The 20066-nt window shown below is 40.5% G+C and overlaps 1 protein-coding gene across 1 annotated transcript in view; it reads right to left on the reverse strand.

Moving 5' to 3' along the window:
• The window catches only part of LOC146665863 (5-hydroxytryptamine receptor 4), a 62840-nt gene that overhangs the window by 33145 nt on the left and 9629 nt on the right, over positions 1-20066 (reverse strand). Inside the window, exons 2-6 of the mRNA XM_085413648.1 lie at positions 11069-11150; positions 7408-7584; positions 6527-6727; positions 5274-5427; positions 1042-1706 (exon numbers count right to left, since the gene is read on the reverse strand). Coding sequence (XP_085269774.1) covers positions 1042-1706; positions 5274-5427; positions 6527-6727; positions 7408-7584; positions 11069-11091 — 1220 coding nt within the window. The 5' untranslated portion in view covers positions 11092-11150. The remainder of the gene's footprint in view (positions 1-1041; positions 1707-5273; positions 5428-6526; positions 6728-7407; positions 7585-11068; positions 11151-20066) is intronic.

The following is a 20066-nucleotide window of genomic DNA, read 5'->3' on the forward strand; positions in this document are numbered from 1 at the left end:
AAAGTCCTTGGCTGGCACTCCCTCTCTCCCTCCACAGCTCCATGACGCAATGTCAAACTACACTCACTATGTTCCCCCTCTTCTACAGATTTGCGATGCAGTCCTGTTTTACCTTCATAAAACTGCAGGAGTTATGTGGCTCAACATAATGCAACAAAATAAAGTTTGGCAGCTCACAATAGGCCACAGGATTATCTTCGTCCAGGTGCACGAGTATAACACTCCAAATGAGACTTAGTGGCAATAAATTTCTCTTGTGAAGGGCACTGAGGTAATCGTCCAAAATGTTCAAAATGTCCCTGACATTCATCAGGGACTGATGTGAGTGTCTCTTCTGTGTCATGTAGGACCATAACTGTGTTTCTTAATTGCAACTGATCACTCCGAGGAGGTCAACAAAGGGACAATTCCAGTTTTCCACTTTTCAAGATGATGAACATCTTTAATCTGCTGGTCTTCTTCTTCTTCTTCTTAACAGCTGCTAGTTAATTAAAAACATTAAAAATTATCTTTTTGGTGTGTCAAATAGATGGAGTAATGAACTAATAAAAGTCCAGTGTGTCGTCCTCGTCTCAGTTTTTTTCAGGCAAAGACTAAGGAAAACAAACAATCTTTCAGTCAGATGACACAGAAAGGTTTAGGTGTAGGTCTTTTCGCGGGAAATGACAAATTAAAGTTCATTCTTGCCCAAGGCCTTCATTTCTTTTTGAATCAGTGAGGACAATCGGCCTAAGCGCATCCGGCTTAGGTATTTATTACAATCCACAAGTTATTGCCCTGAAAAATGACAAATGTGACCTTAATGTTAACCTGAAACAGGTTCTTGTTTATTGTGAACAATCAAAGCCTTGATCGCTGAGCAAAAAAAACATACACTCTCTCACTCAGATCCACTTACACCCCTTCACTCACTGAAATTACTTCCCTTCACATTAACATTAAGGGACGTCTGCCATCAGTCTTACATGATCAAATATGTCTTAGGCCACTGGTTATAGATAGACTGGTACAAATGTGACTTGTGCCTGCCTGTGTGTTTACCTCAGTGCCATGGATGTCCCATTGACTGATGCAGCTGAGCATGCTCTGTGGGTTGGTCCATAGGAGCAGCTCCCCTGCCGTGCGTACCGCTCATCCCCGCAGCAGAGAATGACCAGAAACGCCCTCCGAAAAGCCCGGTTTAGGAAGGCGTACAGGAAAGGGTTTAGCCCTGAGTTAATGTACCCAAGCCACAACCAGGCTGTCCACAGCTGCCAGGGTACCGAGTAGTGGATGAAAGGGTCCACTATGTTGGTGATAAAGAATGGAGCCCAGCACAGGCAGAAACAACCCATTATAACCGCCAACGTCTTTGCTGCCTTGGTCTCAATGCGCATGCGGCTGTGACCTACAGGAGCCTGCTCTGAGGAGGAGGAACCTGTTGGTGTCCTAAGGCGGTAATGCTCCAAAGGATCTGAGGAAGTGGATGTCCTCACGGTAATGACTGGAATTGTGCCGGTGACTGGAGCAGAGCCGGCACGTTGAAGTGTCTCTATCTGCCGCACGTGGGTCATGGCAGTAACATAGATACGCTGGTAGGCTAGGACCATGAGGCCCAGCGGCACGTAGAAGGCCACTGCAGAGCAGATCAGGGCGTACGGCCGGTTAACTAGAAACACACAACTTGTGTCGTTCGAGCCTCCCGCCAAGGCTCGCCGCTCTTCAATCTGCAAAGAGAGAAGACACAGGAAGAAAAAACAAGTGAAATATGGGGCTCCCAGGAGGGGATTAGTTTAACTTAACAAAAAACAAAAACATTAAAAAAAAAACTGGAACTATGGAAAGACTTAGGCCAGCTGTTTCCCTCTGCTTCCTGCCTTTTAGTTAAGGCGGGCTAAAGAAAGAGGTAAATGCTACATATTGTAATAATAAAGTACTTTGGAATATCCTTTGTCTGGCCAGTTGCCCATATCTTTGTCCTCTATATAAACCATGAGTAGGTCAAAGTAAATTAAAAATGTGCAGGCGGAGAATTGCCTTGAGCTGAAAGATTAATTTTATCTCATCCCTCTATGTAGCATTTGGGTGCAGTAAGGTAATGCTGCACCCTGGGACACTAGAATAAAACCAAACTATTGTCAAAGCAGAACAAAAAGTAATGCGTGACTCATCTTGAATTGAAAATGCACTCTTAATGGACTTTTAGTGTTTAAAGTGCCAAAATAATGCATTTGAAAAGCTAAATAGCAATGTCTCTATCCAAAAAAGACAACCTTGCTACAATTGCAGTTGTGAGCTGTTTAATGTAGGAATAATTATTCTTTCTACTGTCTACATCCAAGAGTTAGCAGAAACTCAGCTGAGGGGAGATTTCAGTAATGATGGAAGAAGCACGAGCCTCTTGTCACACGTTTCTGATTTGATAGTTTGGTGAAAAATGAAAACAATAATCGTTCCTACCTGTAAATGAAACTACACACAATAAGGTTTGTATACTTTTTGAGCAACTGGGTGTTAATTGGAAAAAGATTTAGGTTTAATCAAAGCTTCACACTTACATAATTATCAAAAGAAAGTAAAGAAAGGAAGTCCATCACATCGATTTCCTCCCTAATTATTGAATGTGACGTTCATCTTTGTGTTACATTTACTAGGTAACCAAAAAGTTCTTTAAGCTGACAACAGCCACATGGTAAACATGTATTCACAAAGCCTACTGAATAAACTGTAAGTAACCGTGTCACAGACAGCCAACTGTGCCGCTGTTGTTGTCCATTCTCCATATGGAGGTGGGTGCTTACTCCCACAGCACAGTGTCACTTAGTCGCGATAAGAGCCAGAATAATCTAGCTTTTTTCAAAGGATGAGATGTCAGAGTCTTGAAGTTGAATCTTGACTTTGCGGAGATGTGAAATTTTTATTTTAATACTTTAAAAAATTAGCCTTTTTGATATTATTCCTCCAGCCTTGTGATTGCAACAAGTCCAAGTACATGCAGAACAGGAGCCTCACACTTACAGCAAAAGTCCACGAAAGGTAACTTTCATCTGTGTAATTGTTTTGCTGTCTGTTGCCAACTGTGTTTTATTTTCAGCCGTATACATTTATTATACATTTCTTTGTACAATGCCTCAATATTATGCAGACCATCGGCAGATATATGCACTGAGAGATCCTCTATCCATTGCCTCTTAGCTTCGAGCAAAGGGTCGCATACCTGAGATATGTGAATCCTGGAATTAATTCTAAATTTTGGAAGTGTTTCCTTTGCCTGATTGTAATTTTTTTAGTAGCTGTTTGAGTGGACTACCTGTGGAATAGTTGAAAGGACGGCCCAACCGTTTAAACAGAGCACTACTCATTTGGACAAACCTCTAGAACTGTAATAATTTACAGATTTCTACTAGTTGATGTCAAATAAATTAATAATATAAGTACTTCCAGCTTTCTGCCACATTGCCCAGTTATCTGGTTTGTCTCTGCTCGGGAGTTGTTTATTATTCCATAGAAGTGCTTGAGGTATAAGCTCCGTGTAGCTTATGGCATAGACCACGGTGATAACCAGTCCCTAAGGTAAATTTCTATCTGAAATCAACTTGGCCAGCTCAATTTAATTAGATTTTATTCTACTGACAGAAAACTTTGCTGCAGACGGTATCTCCCAAATTGAGCATTTCAAGACAGAGATCAGTTTCAGATCACTATCCCTGAGCAGACACCTTTAAAACCAACCAGACAAATACTGTTTGGTTTAGCTTGTGCTTAGTGAGAAGAAATTTCAGTTTCAAACAATCCCTCTGAAACAGAACAGAAGCGTAATGAAAAACACATCGGCACACACACAGACAGCATTTAAAATAATCCTATGCAATTTTGTATACCGTGTATGACTTCTAGCCATTGAGACAGCCATTAAAAAAGTAACACTGGCTTTGTACGCTGCCAGACAGAAAGATAAGAGAAAAGAGCTTTTCATTAAGTCTGGATGAATAAATTCATCTGTCCCTGCCTGCCTCTGGGAGTCCTGCTGCTCATTTCAAGGCAGCTCTGAAACAAGCTCATGCCAGAACATACCTAAACCAGAAGAAAATGCTTGTTGAAGTGCTGTCTTTGCTCGCAGCGAGAAAGCCTCCACAGGGACTGGAATTGTTTTGTGATCATTCTTTTACTGTGCCATTGTTTCAGGGATTGAAAATGTTATTAGAAACACTCAGGCGCAGCTGGCTGCCGGCGGAGCTCACGGGCGCGTCACTGCAACTCCCCCTGGCTTCTGCTCCGCGGCTGCTGAGTGAGCCCTCATCTGGGACTCTCCTCAGCTCTTTCTGGGACAGTGGCGCGGCTGCCCCTCTGTTGGTCTTCCTTGGTCTCTTGTGTTCTGGGGGCCTCTGGATGTCTGGAGTTTTGATCTCCTCCACACCTGCTTCACGCCCTGGAGGACGGGGCTGTGGCCCCCCCCCACACCCTCTAGCAGATTATTACATGAAGGAACCTTTTAAAAAACAAAAAACAAGCGCGTCCATGCTCACAGGTGTACACACGGGTGATCACACCCACAAACTACACCCTTTTTGGCTCCTACCCCAAAGCACACTGTGTTCTGTTGATCTTATGTGCTGCACAATAATGTTTAACATTTAGTATTTACTGTCATATTCCCATATATCATTGTGATGTTGTTTATTCTATTACTCTTGTTCTCTTCTGCTTGCTTTCTTTTTTCTTTCTCAGCAGGTGATCCAGGTGATTGATATATGCATTTTTTTTCTCTGCCCGTTCTGTTGGTTTTTGTCTTTTGCCCTTCTCCCCCGTCCCTCTTCTCAGCTGTTTCTCTTTCCCTCTTTCTTTCTCCCCTTCTTTCCCCCAGTCAAGTCTGTCCCGTATTCAGTAAGTGAAAATAAAATAAACAATAAAAGGTGAATCAAATGGACCATTACGGCAAGGCTGGGATGGTCAGTTTGGTAAAGTAAATCCGTTGGGCATCTTTCTTTGCCTTTAGACAACAATTCTGATGGCAAAAGAGCCAAACGGGACAGGCAAAAAAAAAAAAAAAAAAAAAAAAAAAAGAATATTAGACTGGAGAGGTTAATGCCGCTTTTGCCCTCAAAGAAAGAACATACCTCTCTTTAGGCATTTGAGAGCGGTATGAACTTTTCTTTGTGATACTTTGTTTAAACATACTGTCTGTTTGGTTTGATTCAGGGGTCGTAGTAAAGAAATGTAAGCATTAGAACTATGTAGCCACTTGTTTTGATCTCATTAGTGATGGTTTCTGATCTGAGCTAATGAGGACTTACAATATCCTCGATCCCGATGGCGTTCCAGCTTTGCATGATGGGTAGAAAGGAGATAAATGTGGGAATGAGCCAACAGCCACTGAGCATGACTGCCACTCTCATCGGGGTCATCTTGTGTCGATACACCAATGGCTGGCAGCAGATGGCATAATACCTGAAATAAGACACAGACACTAGCACACACATACTTTACACTAACATACAGATTTAAAAATGAATGGGGGGTTGTGCTTCAGAGGTATGGGGTATTGGCCCATACTCTATTCTGGCTTATTTGATCCCTGTATGACGGTAGAGCAGCCATTGCTGTGAAATAAATCAGACTTTTTCCTACTTTTGTAGGAAACCTTACTGACTTTCTGTGATATTAAACTGTTTGGCTGCTCTTCATAGCTGATTCTGTTCACTTTTTCTGACAGAAATACTAGGTTCAACATGGTGGCATGACCAATGCTTGCTGCAGGATCTGCTTACACCAGTAAAGGCAATATAAGGCAACAGCTAGCTTTGCCTGTCAAAGTCGTATTTTTGTTTGTGACTCTCTAAGGGACATCAGAAGCCTTTGCTGAGATCTCATAGATTTTAGGAGGGCTACCTTCAGTTATCTCCCACCACCGACAGTCAGCGAATTTGCGGTAAAGAGGGTAAAGGGCATTGAGTTTTGGAGGGCTGACCTCCAGCGACAACACCACAGCTGTCATCAAGAAGGCACAGCAGCTTCTCTCCCTCCTCTGCAGAAGGAAGACAGCGGACCTCCTCACTTCAGCACTGACAGTCTCATACAGATGGGCCATCAAAAACATTATTACATACTGGATCACTTCTTGGTTTGCAAACAGCAGGTCTGAGGATAGCCATAAGCTGAAGAGGATTGTGAGAATAGTAGAAATGATTATTCTCTGTTTGAAATCTACAAACAGCACTGCATGGGCATGTCCTACCAAGAGCACTACCCGAGGGCCGACCTGGACACACACGAAAGATTAGGTCTCTGCCAGTTTGATAATGTTTTGTATTCTTCTCAAAGAGTGGGAGGCTCTGGATGAAGAGAGTATAGTCTGGGGTACCTGCTTAGAGGGCAGCCCCTACGACCCAAATAAGTGGTAGAAAAATACAGACGGATCATTTGTTAGGTGTGCAACGTAAGTAACTGACTGTCTTCAACATTAAATCAAACCCTATTTTAAAAAAATGTTTTCAGTGGGGAAACACATTGTGCCATCAATATATGCCTTTTGTACACAAACACAAACCTATCCAGTGCAATGCAGCAGAGGTGCAGGATGGATGCTGTGGTCAACAGGACGTCCAGAGATGTTCGCACCAGGCAGAAAATCTCTCCATAGCGCCACTGGCCAGTAGTCAGTTCGATGGCAGCAAAGGGCATCACAACCAGAGCAACCAGCAAGTCAGCAAACGCCAGCGAGACAATAAAGTAGTTTGTCTTTTTCTTTCTGGGAGAAGAAGACAACCATATAGAAGTTGGAGGAAAAAAAAGATCCAGAAAAAGTTTGATTTACTCTAAATGTTCTGTCTTTAAAAAGGGAAGCGGCTTAGTCGGCGCAACTCTGTAAAAATATGAAAGACAGGCATGTTTTTGAGTATAGTTTTATAAATAAATAGTATTAACTTCCATTCCTGCAGTAAAGTCTATCTTAAATAAAGGTCTTTAATAAGGTCTCAAAACTTTTGAGGCACAGATCCAAAAAATTTATTTTTGGGGAAGTTACCAAATGTCAAAACAAATTAATGCCCATCTTTCTGTCTACCTGACGGGGTTTGTCATGACAGGCTGAATGAAATTTGAGTGCTCTGACATTTGATGGGTTTGTTTAAATATTACTGCCAAAATGAGAACCATGTAGTTTGAGAAAAAACAGATCTTCAAATGCTGGTTTAATTTTAAAAGACGGAAAAAGAAATTCTGAAAGTCATTATCTCACTCAAAAAAACTTTGCTACATTATGTCAGGTTTATTGTATTTATTTTTAAGATTACTAGATTTTTATTTTGGCTTTTCTGGACGTTCTCAAAAAAGATTTTAGGGAGCATTTGCAGACAGAAGATTTAAACCTTCTTCTCTGCTGAAGTCACAAAAAACACAGCTGCTGCTGAGAAAGACAACAGTGCTCACCGCAAGTGTCGGTCCTTGCAGAGCGCCACCATGACCAACAGGTTGCCAAAAACTGTCATGATAATGATGAGCGAGAGAAAGATAGAGAGAGCGATGGTCTCCAGGGAGCTCAAGAATTCCTGCTGCTCCTGTTGGCCTGGCTGTTGTTCTTCAGAGTTTTTTATATCATCCAACAAACTGCAAGAGAAAAATAAAACAAGTAACCGACCAATAAATCAGTTATTAGTTGCATATGCTATAGTCTGGTTATTGAATGGGATATGCATGATGTAAGTTTTACAATGGGTATGGATAGATTTATCTTAGTTTATCTTTGCATGCAAATTTGATTATTTTATATTATGTTACTTGTATGTTGTCTCTCTGACATGTATCTGAATTTTATGGGTCAACTGATATTATATGTAGCTACCAAGACAATGCAGATGAAAATCAGCTAACAGCTTAAGCTGGGACGAGACATTTTTCCCCCAAATGTGATAAATGTTTCTTTTTGTGCATGTTCCCTCAGAAAATTAAAAAAAAAAAAAATCAATCAAATGGCTGTGGGGTGCTTTCATTTAGCACACTGTGTAATTATAGTTGGGCTGACACCTGTAAGTGTGATCAGAAGGTTATAATCACTCATGGTTGTCATGACAATTCAGATAATCAGAACCAGAATCAAATTGTATTAATCACAGAGGCACTGTTTTTTTTCCAGTGTGTAAAGATGGTACAGCATGCATCTTTAATGACTTCAACAAATTTGAATTTATTTAGTACTTTCTTGAATCCACACAGGGTCAAAATTATACATACATACTCGCAATTAATCTTTTAATAAGTGATGTTGTAATGAGTGAAGTTTCTACATTGTTTTTTAACTTCATAAAGCCAAGGCCTATTAAATACTTCTCATTAGCAGTGTTGGGTAAGTTACTTTAAATTAGTAACTTAGTTACATTACTAGTTACTTCTATCAAAAGTAACTCAGTTACTTCAAGTTACTCGTTACTTTCAGAGTAACTAGTTACTAGGGAAAGTAACTTTGGTTTTACTCAGAATTCTCTTGTTAATGTGTTGCTTCCGTAACTGGATACCCAGCAAGATTGCCAGTCTTCTAGCTTGCTTACTTGCCACAAGTGCACTGTGCCACCTACCAATAGAAAGGAAAAAATAATGTGCACATTTCCACGAGAGAAATCCCACGCCTGATTCTATCCTAGCCTGCTTTTTACATCCAACACAAAAACTGCAGTCGTGGTGCGTTTGATTGTACTCAGAACTCGGAAATTCTGCCTTCTGAATAGGAAGATGTAGGTAACATCAGACTGCAGATGAGCTGCATACAGGGCTGGACTGGGACAAAAAAATCGTCCCGGGCATTTTGGATAGGAAAAATTATAGGAAAAATCATAAAGCCTTTGAATGAAAATAAACACTGTTGTGACAGTGATGTACACTGTTCTGATGGTATATATGTATCAATCTATCAATTGTTTGTTGCAAGACTCAGAAAATTATTTTTTTTAAGTGAGACATTTTAAATGAGAATAAGAAAGTATTTCCTTGTGCCCCCCTTTCCCTTTTAATGCCCTACATGGACCCCTGGCAACACTTTACTAGATCCGCCCCTGCACAGTTACCAGCTGTCAGCTACTTAGAAAAGGATCCTGGTGTTATTTGTCTCTCAGAAACAGTTCATAACTTCCCTTCAACTCATTCATGTCACCTAAAAGGTAAACCTGTTTCTCCATCACCTGTTCAGCTCTGATGATTCAGTAACATCAGGACATCTCCTGGTTTCATCTTCATGTTTCCCTCTCACCAGATAACCAAACCGATATCATGACCAGCAGCTTTACAGCCGTGGCTCCAGCAAACATCAGCTGATACTAGAAATTAATATTAAATAAATTCTAACAACAGCTGATCAAACGTGCTGCTGGCGCAAAGTGGGCGATAAACAAACAAGAGAGAAAAGCCGATCAGCTGATCACTGATCAGTTTCATGATTGAAGTAGAAACAGGACAGGGAGGGTGAGAGGATGAGAGAAGAAGAGGCAGCTGTGCAGCGTAAACACAGAATAACTCCAGCTTTGTGCCTTTTTCATTGTAGCTGAAGTCCGGGACAAACTGTTCCTTTTCACCTCAATACGAAACGCGTAATATTTTCTCTGAATACCAGACGATTCAGTTTTTTACGAGACGGTTGGCAACTCTAATAATTAACCTTATGAACAAAATAAAGTTCAACATCAGTAACATAGCACCCACCCAGCTGTATAGAAACCCCGTCATGCTAGCTAGCACGCAGTACGAAAAAGTCAGCATAACAAAAATAAACTCCAACTAAACTTGGTTCATATCTGACCCAGATGGACTGCAGGTCATAACTTCTTACCTGAAGTTCAGGTCACCTGACACTCGGACCAGCGGCCGCTTCGGGTCTCTCCTCCTGCCTCCCTTTTCCTTCATCCACCTGCTGCCTCCACCACTTGCTAATGTTATTGAATCTGTGGAAGCTCCGCGATAGCCACCACACGAAGTAACGAATAACGAGCCTATCTAAATCCCAGTAACGAGTAACGCGTTCCCGGTTTTGGCATAATAACTAGTTACCGTGCTCGTTACCACAATAATAACGTAGTTACTGTAACGCGTTACTTAATAACGCGTTAGTCCCAACACTGCTCATTAGTGCAACAACTGGTAGTTTCTTTTTGGCAGCAGAAAAAGTGTTTGTTTGACAATGGAAAAGTCAGTGAAGATCTAAGAAGAAGAATTGTAGGTTTACACAAGTTAGGAAGGTCTCTTGGAGCCATCTTTAAACACGGTCTGGAAGAAGACCCAAACTGCCCCCCTCAAATGAAAGGAAATTGGTTAGGATGTTCAGGATCAACACAGGTACTACTTCACTAATGGACTGAGAGAGTGCCAACCAAGAAAGAAGCCCCTGCTCCAAAATGAACACCTTCAAGTTCGAAATGCATGGTCAGACTAGAAAACAACTGAGCTTTTTGGCCACAGGTTTGGAGACGTAAAGGTAAAAACACTGTGCCAACTATCAAGCATGGTGGTGGTAGCATCATGCTCTGGAGATGTTTTACTACCAGTTGTACTGGTACACAAAGTGGATGCAGTAATGAAAAGGAAAGACTACCTTCAAACTCTAGACTTCACCACAACAACACTGGCTTGGGAATACATAAAGGAGGCTAACATTAAGCTTCTGGAACAGCTTTCCCAAAGCCCTAACCTCAACCCTACTGAAAATTAGTGCTAAAAACTCAGGTCCATGCCATAAAAGCCAATTTAAATGAACTCTATTAATTCTGCCAGAAATAATGCTCAATCATCTGACCAGTGGATATTGAAGCATCTAGTTGCGGTGCAGCTTGCTAAGGAACATTTAACTAAATATTAGTGGAGGTGTATGTATATATTTGAACCTCTGTGTATACTTTTGATCCTCTTCGGATTAGAGAAAAATCCAAAACATATTCAAACTTGTGCATTCAATTCTTGTTCTTTAAAGTAATTAAAGTCGCATGCTATTCAGTAATTCTATCCTGGAAAAAGAACAATTGAAATAAACCACAAAAAGCCCCAAACTGTGAAATTCATGCTAAAGTTAGCAGGGACTTAACATACTTGGCTTATGATTGTTATGACTTACTGTTGAGGTGATGCTGTGGCCATCACTAGTCATCTGCATTGAGATTAGCAAAGGAGAGTCCTCATCACCCCATGCTACAGCCCTGTTGAAACACACACACACACACACAACCATGATGTAATGTTACTGGCTCCTAAAGTAAGTCTGCATTTTTCTGAAAATAGTAGTTGACCTTCTTGAATCTGAACTGACTGGATTTCACATTCTTGTTTGTCCATCTTGTGGCACCCATTAAGGAGCCAAAAATGTGGTACTTGTACCTCAAATAAGTAATTAGATCACAGCTTGAAAACGTGCGATATTTATAGGGCAAACAGTCTGCAGCGGGCAGGCAGCAGCTGTTGCTGCCAGATTAAATCAGCATGTTAGTTTATCTTGGTAATGAAATAATAATATCATACATGAGTGAGTACCACAAGGGGAAATTCTCCTTTCTTACTTCCTTTTCATGAATGTCAAAAGTCGGATTCCATCTACTGATGGACTGCCGGGACTGGTAAAGATCAAAACCTTTGTTTCTCCCGTTGAAAGAAATGCTGTTTACGTTTGCTGCTCTTAATTATGCCAATGAAGAAAGCAATCCTAGTGAGACCACTTTAAAAGTCAAAGAATTATCAAGGTTTAGAGTTATCGAGCATGAATCTTGGATGTTTTTTGAACATCTGAGTCAGAAATTGCTCTTCACTTGCTATTAGATAGTGAGTTTGCCATTTTCTCGTGTTTTGCATATGTATGGTTCTTACTCCTTTTCCTTATATAGCGCACTTAATGCAACCCAAAGTTCTGTAGCAGTAGTAGTGCAAATAAGTAGTAAATCTGCAGTGTACCATGAGGGCCGCACTATCCCTATCCGAGCACTGTATACAATCATGCTTGGCACTGGAAGAGAAATAACAGATGGACGAGAGAAAAGAGTGCATAAACAGCCATAAAAGTATTCATTTTGGGAAAAAAACGTCTGTTCACTTTAAACACTTTGATAAAAGGCTAAATGAATTGTGCTTTTAACACACCCTGAACTCTCTAAAGAAGAAGTAAGAAGGACTGAATGAGAGAATGATTTCAGAAAAAAAATCAGTGTAGTCATAGTTACATCTTTCATGTTACTGCATCTGTGACAGATTGGCAAACTCTCCAGTGTGTATGACAGATATGGGATGGGATAGACTCGCGCACAACCACAACCCTGAACCCCAGATAAGGTGAAGAGGATGGATAGATGCATGGATAGATGGATGGATGCATGCATGCATGCATGGATGCATGGATAGATGGATGCATGCATGGATGCATGGATAGATGGATGGATGGATGGATGGATAGATGCATAGATGGATGGATGCATGGATAGATGGATGCATGCATGGATGCATGGATAGATGCATGGATGGCTACATGCATTCTGGACAACAAATATCAACTTTATGGCCATGGAAAAATTCTGGGGATGGCCAATTTATTTTTGGGCTCAGTGTCTGCAATCCCAACAAAACTCAGTATCAACTCCCTACTGCTGGTGAGAAATATACCACTTTTACATCAAAGAAAATTGTGATTTGCCTTAAAAAAAAAACTAACAAGTTCTACAAGGTCTGGGGTCTGTATCCAGTGCTGTATCATTATTTTAGATTTTAGTTTCTTTCTCTGTCACATTTCTTTTTGTTTTCAGTCACTGTTTTGTGTTACTATTCAGAACTGCTTGGTTAAGTTTAGGAAATGATGCTTCTGCAACATGAAGCGCATGTTAGAGTTCCATTTTACGTTTGGCTAGGATACCAGAGTCACAAGCCCTGGGTTAAAAATATAGTAAAGAAAGAGGAGGAATCTCTGAGTCTCACAGCTGTTACTTAAAACTAATACACCATGGAGCATAGCTACAGCTAAATGTGATACATTAGACATTTTTTTCTTGTGACTGGATTCCCATTGAAATCTTTTTCATGTCAAACCAAAGAGGCAGACTTATCAGCTGATGTTAAGGTTAGGATTCATAAATATATTACACCAACTCAGGACAAAAGTACATACTATTTGTTTGTATAGTGTTTGCATACTATTTGACTGGAAATGACAAAAAAAACCTCTAAAAATACTTGGAGAATATGCTCTCACATGTGACATTAAGCATCTGTTCATGAGGAACAACCTTTCATTGGCACAGTTGCCGATGCCTTATCAGCTTTAAGCACCTATTTCAACATGTGCTTTTCTGCCGTTTTATGATCCCTGTCCAAGCTTATTGCACTTGAGGGTCAGTATCATTACCTGACAGACTGTGAAAGCCAACGCTCCTGTCAACAGTACTTACTTCCTGTGGACAGATTACAGTTTACTGCATGCGATATCTGTGTATTATCCAGCTTTAAGTTGAATTTGAACTCGTGTCTGTTCCTGTGTTGACTATAATAAGACACATAGTGTAGATTTTAAAATTAATATTAATTTATTTCCTCTGATTCATAATGAGTCTTAATCCTGGCTTAAAAAGTAAGCAATGCTTTTCTCGCTCTGACCTGTCCAGACTTACGTATGTACTTGTACATAACATTTACTAGACATGAAAAATATAGTGGCGCTGAACAAGTGGGCTGAAACAAAACAGAGAAAGTTCAATCTGTCTTTTATCAAATGCTCCACTTCCTTAAAGCAATTAGAGAAATAACATGACCCAGGTAGAGTACACCACCTCCGCTGCATCCTGCTTAAGAGCATACAGTGCATACCATTTGTACTTACAAGAGCCGAGAAGTTTTAGGGTTTTTTTCAAACACATAAGGGACTCGTGAGGATAGATTATTAAAAACATAATGTTCCTGAATGGGTTGTTCACCATATTGGGCAGTATTCACAGGCATTTTTTTAAATCCACGATTCCACGATCACTGTGTCTTTATTAAAAAAAAAATACAGGCATTGATTTGAAGTACCTTGCTAGTATGGGGTTGGACCCCCTGTTGCCTTCAACATTGCCTTAATTCTTCATGACACAGGCGCTGGAAACATTCCTCAGATCTTTTGGTCCATATTAACATGACAGCATCACACAGTTGCTGCAGACTGTCTCTATCATGCATAGAATGCACCTCCCCTCCATCACATCCCAAAGGTGCTCTATTGCAGTGAGATCTTGTAACTGTAAAGCCCATCTGGACATGTTCAATAAACCAGTTTGAGATTAGTTGAGATTTCTGACATCAGAAGATAGGTAAATCTTCTGGGGGCTCATAAAGAGATAGACATGGTCAACAACTACAGCTACGCTTATTCATTTTAATCAGCTGAAAGTGTGCCCACTAAATATCCCCCACATCATAGCTTCACCGGCAGCCTGAACCATTGATACAAGGCAGGATGGATTCATGCTTTCATGGTGCTTGACGCTACCATCTGAGGGTGTCAGCAGAAATTGAGACTTGTCAAAACAGGAAGCCTTTTTTTTTCAATCTTCTGTTTGTCCATTTTGGCGTGCCTGCGTTAATTTTAGCCTCAGTTTCCCGTTCTTAGCTTACAAGAGCGGCACCCAGTGTGCTCTTCTGCTGCTTTGGGCAATTTGCTTCACAACTGATGTGTTGTGGGTTCAGAGACGTTTTTCTGCATACCTTGATTGCAACAAATTGTATTTTTGAGTTTGGGTCATGGTGCTGCAATGTGGTTGGCTGGTTAGATATGAGCAGTTGAACAGCTGTACCTAACAAAATGGCCAGTGTAAATCAAAACTGCGGCATTTCAGGCCATAAAGCATAAATAATGAAATAAAAGTCAACTTTAGAGGCCCTGTAAAGCGTAGCTTTTCAAGAGAAAATACCTATAACCCTGCTTCTTTGCTCACAATCACACACCTGGCCAATTCAACAGGCTCAAACAAGTATACTAACACCTTTAGCTGGCCCCCGGCTCATTAGACATCTGAGCACGTTCTAGCTAAGCCGATTGTCCGTAATCTGTAGCAATTACAACACAAAACCACTGATTACAAACACAGTAAAAATAGGTGAATGTGACGTTCCTGAAGGAATAATTCAGCTAAACAATGGTGCACAGATTGGATGGTGTTCAGCTTTACATTCAGCCCGTGTTCAATAGTCAGCTGAAATTTACTGATTATTGTTTGCATCTTAAATGGTGTTCACAGCAAACTAATCAGCATTTTTTCCTCTTTCAGCCACAAACACACTCATACGCTATCAACGCCACAACAACAAAACAAACACAACCCACCCTGCTAGTCGTTGCTCACTCAGTTACTCACATGTCGGAAATGAGAAAAATAGTTGCTTAATCTGGAATTTCCTACAAAGGGAGGAAAGGGAGAGGAGAGATGAGCCATATTTCTGACTGCAATTTTCTTGTATGATGTGAGTCCAGGGGGGTGTGTTTTCACAGCTCACCGTGTCCATTTCACATCTGACTGACAGCCAAACAGAACAGGATGAACTCTGGAAAGCAGAGAGCACGAAGGCACTAGATTGCTTTTATGTCTCCTTTTTATCTGCAGCATACTCAACAGTTGACAATGTTAACATTTATTTAATGTTAATATCACCGTCACTGCCATCATAGGCTCTGAGCCTAAATAAAAGGAATAAGGCAGGAAACCAGTGCGCCATGTCTCTTTATCTCAGTTGCTTTGGCTCAATAACAAAAAATGTGTCATTCCTACATTTGAGGAAATGTAATGCACGTGATTCTTTGTGGTCAACACAGGTGAAGCCAGGAGACTGAGCATTTTAAAATATGTTCAATTCATGGACACGAAGGAGCTGCAAGGGTCAACATTTGATGACCCCCAACAACTTATCAGTGGAAAAGGAAGAAGAGTGAGGATGTGTTAGAGAAAGACAGAATATAGAAATATAGAGTAGACCCGTTGGTTTACTCTGGTTCGGGCATCTGACCAGGATGCCTACTGGGCACCTTCTAGATCAGGTGTTCCAGGCATGTCAAACCAGGAGGACTTCCTGAGGCAAACCGAGGACACACTGGAGGGATTACACCTCTTGGCTGACTTGGGAACACCTTAAATTGTGCCCCAGACTTAGATAAGTAGTAGAAGATGGATGGCTAGATGGTGCACAAAAGAAAGAGCATTTCTCATTCTCATTTTTCCATTTGTTCTGGAGTAACTGGGCAACTGACTTGACTTAGTGCAGCTGTTTGTGATTTACAAGAGCAATGTTATGTGGATCTGCTGGACATCCTCCTAAATAGATAGACAAGTAACGATAAGAGCAGAATAAATGGATGTTTTTGAATGTCAATACAATTTTTTTATCCTGCACATGGTTTCAAAATACACCAGGAGCGTTTTAGCTGCAGAGTGTTTAGATCTACATGTGATCTTTTTTTTTAAAAAAAATAAAGAAAGCTTCTTTATGCAGTTCCACAGAGCAAACTCCAGAGTTGAAAAAGGTGGAAGCAGAAACAAAAAGCTACTGTTCCTTGGGGTGCCGCTTGAAGACGGCTCCAAAAGGCAGTCAGCTGACTTATGTTAAAATGTCTAAATTTACAGCACTAAAAGGCATATTTACAGCGCAGTAAGAAATATATAGTTTTGACCTTTATGGGTAATTTACCCCTGATAAAAACTCTGATTAGAGTGAGTTTTCATGAGCATTTTTAATGGATTATCTATATAAAATGCTATCATTTTATTAGTCCATTTAGTAGCACTAATTAGCCAGTATGAGCGTTGTGTGTTCCCCTAGGCAATTTATGAGTGCAGCTTGCTAACCAAACCAGCTAGCATTAGCTGACAAATTAGCACTCCACCGTTTCATCCAAACAAGGTAATTATAGCCAAAATCGACAGTTTAAAACCAATGACTGGCACTCATCTTTTATACTGTCTGTATGCTGTTCCTGCTTTTAACTTCCTGGCACCCCCAATTGCTTTGTGAAACTCGATGTAGCTTCTGTTTAAAAACCCCCAAAACAAAACACTTTTTTTATTTTTAAGGGAGAAAAGCCACTTCTGAGATGCACAGTGCTACATGTGTCGGAACTCAGAGCATCATGTTGAGAGCGTACGATGAGTCGGTATTTTGTAGTGTAGTGCTCAAGCTGAAAAGTCCACACAGAAACAAAAAAGTTGGAGGGTCCACAGATGTCTGCGCAGACAAAATTTGCGTCACTCGGACTCGAAGTGAAGTGGGCTGTTTATGAGAGCACTCAAAGCACTTTTATATTACAGCCCACGTTCAACTATTCTGACACTCACACTTTGTTCCATGAACTTGCTTTATCTGTCTACACTCTGACAGTAATGGATGCACAATTCAGAGCCTATCTTAAACATGTGCATTAGACGAGCCAGGGACTGGTAGACCAGACTTGTTGTAGTAACAGTACCAAACTGTTCTGTGGAAATAGGCCTACTATGTGCCGTAGTGTACTAGATAATATATAGGTAGTTATCAACAGACAAAACTCTGTTGGATAGTTCAAAGTGAAGGATTGAGACAGACAGATTTGTGCTGAAATGGAAGAAGAAATAATCGGAAAAAAAAAATAATGTGAGAGAAAAGTAAAATTAACTCAAAAATCAACCCAGTACCCACAGGTGGTTTTGAGATGCAAGCACTGTGTGGCCTACAACATCATAGCACAGCTATACAGTAGAAAATGAAGATAAATAAATATCACATCATATACACGCACAACTTCAAACAGATCCACGTATCTTCTCGATACAAACACCTTTATGTCTTAATAGATGTAGACTGTATAGATGCAGACAGAGGCTGAGTGACAAACAAAAACAAACAGGCAGTCAGATGATGCAGGAGAACTGACAGACTCATCTGAACTGAGCTGCATTTAGAAGATGCTCACTCGCCATCTGGGCATCTTCCTGATCTGCTGGGCTGCACAAAGTGAAAAAAAAAATGAATATGTGGATATTAATTTCCACCAGGTTTGTGCCCCAGTCAAAGATATCCCTTAAAACAGCGGTCCCCAACCCCCGGGCCTCGGACCGGTACCGGTCCGTGAGTCGTTTGGTACCAGGCCGCGAGAGTTGAGGCTCAGGTGTGAAATGTATAGTTTTCAGGGTTTTTATCGGTTTTCAGTGTTATTTTGTTATCGTTTTTATCGTTTACTCGGTTTTCCTGGGTCTTTTCATGTGTGTTATGAATAAATTTTCTTTTTTTCGGTGCCGGTACTAGTTTTATTTTGTTGTATTTATCCGCGACACCTTAAAGGCCGGTCCGTGACAATATTGTCGGGCATAAACCGGTCCGTGGCGCAAAAAAGGTTGGGGACCGCTGCCTTAAAAGACACAGAATCACTTCTGTGATTCTTGATTTACGCTGACAGTCACTATTAAATGTGTGTAAATACTAAAACACCTCTTCAAAGGCCAGAATACGGGACTGCACAGATAAGAAATGCAACAAACAATTAGCGGTTCATTAGACTTTTGGAAATGTGCTTGTTAACTAACTCTAACTCTATATCAATGGGAAGACAGTAAGGTAAAGACAATCTAGAACAATCAATGTACAACTATAGTCTTCTTTATCAAGCAATCACTTTTGTCACTGTAAGCTGTAAAATTTACTTCATGCTACACTTACAAACTCTGTAAAAGTGAAGGTTTCCCAGCATGTGTAATAAAATTCAAATAATTTGTTCTGACAAATGTGAGCTAATGCTATTATTTGTCAAACATATGAAAGATGCAAATGTTCTTTTTCTGCTAAACAGCAACAGCAGTGTGTGGAGACCATTGTACTGCTTATAAAGAAGTAAAGGCAACTAATTAATTCCTCCTTAATTCTCACTTGTCTCTTGTCAGGTGGGACCTAAATACTTCTCACATATTCTCACACCTCTGATTGTGAGCTTGTTGAGTCGTTTGTGTGTGCCCATATGCACATTTGTTTGCTTGCTTGCATGTGGAGGAGCAGCCTCTCGCTCCATTGCCGAGGACACGTGATCTTCAGTCCTTCATCCTGCAGTTTTAATTGTTTGAGAGTAAGGTCTGAGTAAGCAAACTGCTGCTGGGGAGGCTTTTCTCACCACCTGAAGCTGTGGAGTGCAAGTTAATACTAACGATAGCAAGAAAATATCAGCTCTGGCATTCATTATATTAATTCAGTTCCATATTACACATCCATAAATCTATAAAAAGATCATTTTGTTTCATCTTTCCCAATTAAGTCATTTGCCTGTATCCAAATCCAACCAAAGTGATTCTAGAACAGCGCTTACAGTATAAACGCCAACATGCCAGCCACCTACACACACACTCACACACTGTGCTGTAATCCTCCGAGCCACCCAGCTCCCCCCTCTCAATACTACTTGTGTGTGTCATAATAATTGGAAATGAAATGTAAACTGGATAAATTCACACCCAGTCAGGATAACAGGCATTTTACACAAAAAATGACAAAAAATGACAGATGAAAAGTGAATATATTTTTGGATGAATGGTGCAAATCCACGGTAGATCCATTTGTGCTAGTTAATTAGTACTTTGGTGTTTTATTAGCAGTTACTCTGGGTATTGAGTGGCTTTGGGACCTGGTAACTCTGATTCTGGTGACCCAATTTAGCACTACCATATAAATGAATTCCTCAGATTTACCCTAGTTTTCTTTTTTTCAAAATAAAAGCATACAATAATGGCAAGCTTTAGGAAACTAATTAACTTTGGGCTGATGGGAGGAAATAAGACACTGAGAGATCTACATACTGATTCTACATTCTGATTCTGTGGTTTAGGGCTAACTGATGGCAATAAAGAAATTCCAGTGTACCAACTTGCTTTTGTTTCCCTGTTTCGTTGCACTTCTTTTGTTATGAGTCACTGTGCCATTTGCTTTGAGGACATTAGCTTTTACAGGCTATAAACTGTTTCAAAACAAAACTACTTCTGCACTGGTATCATCATGCAAGCAGGCAGGAGGCATAGTCTGTGGTTTACTGGACAATTTTCAGCTGAATTATGACTAGTACACATACTTTATACACAATCATTGTGAAAAGCTTGTGG

The sequence above is a fragment of the Rhamphochromis longiceps genome, linkage group LG7, assembly GCF_057381845.1.
Source record: "Rhamphochromis longiceps isolate RC_006_pf linkage group LG7, R_longiceps_female_GT1.1, whole genome shotgun sequence".
Classification (NCBI taxonomy): Eukaryota; Metazoa; Chordata; class Actinopteri; order Cichliformes; family Cichlidae; genus Rhamphochromis; species Rhamphochromis longiceps.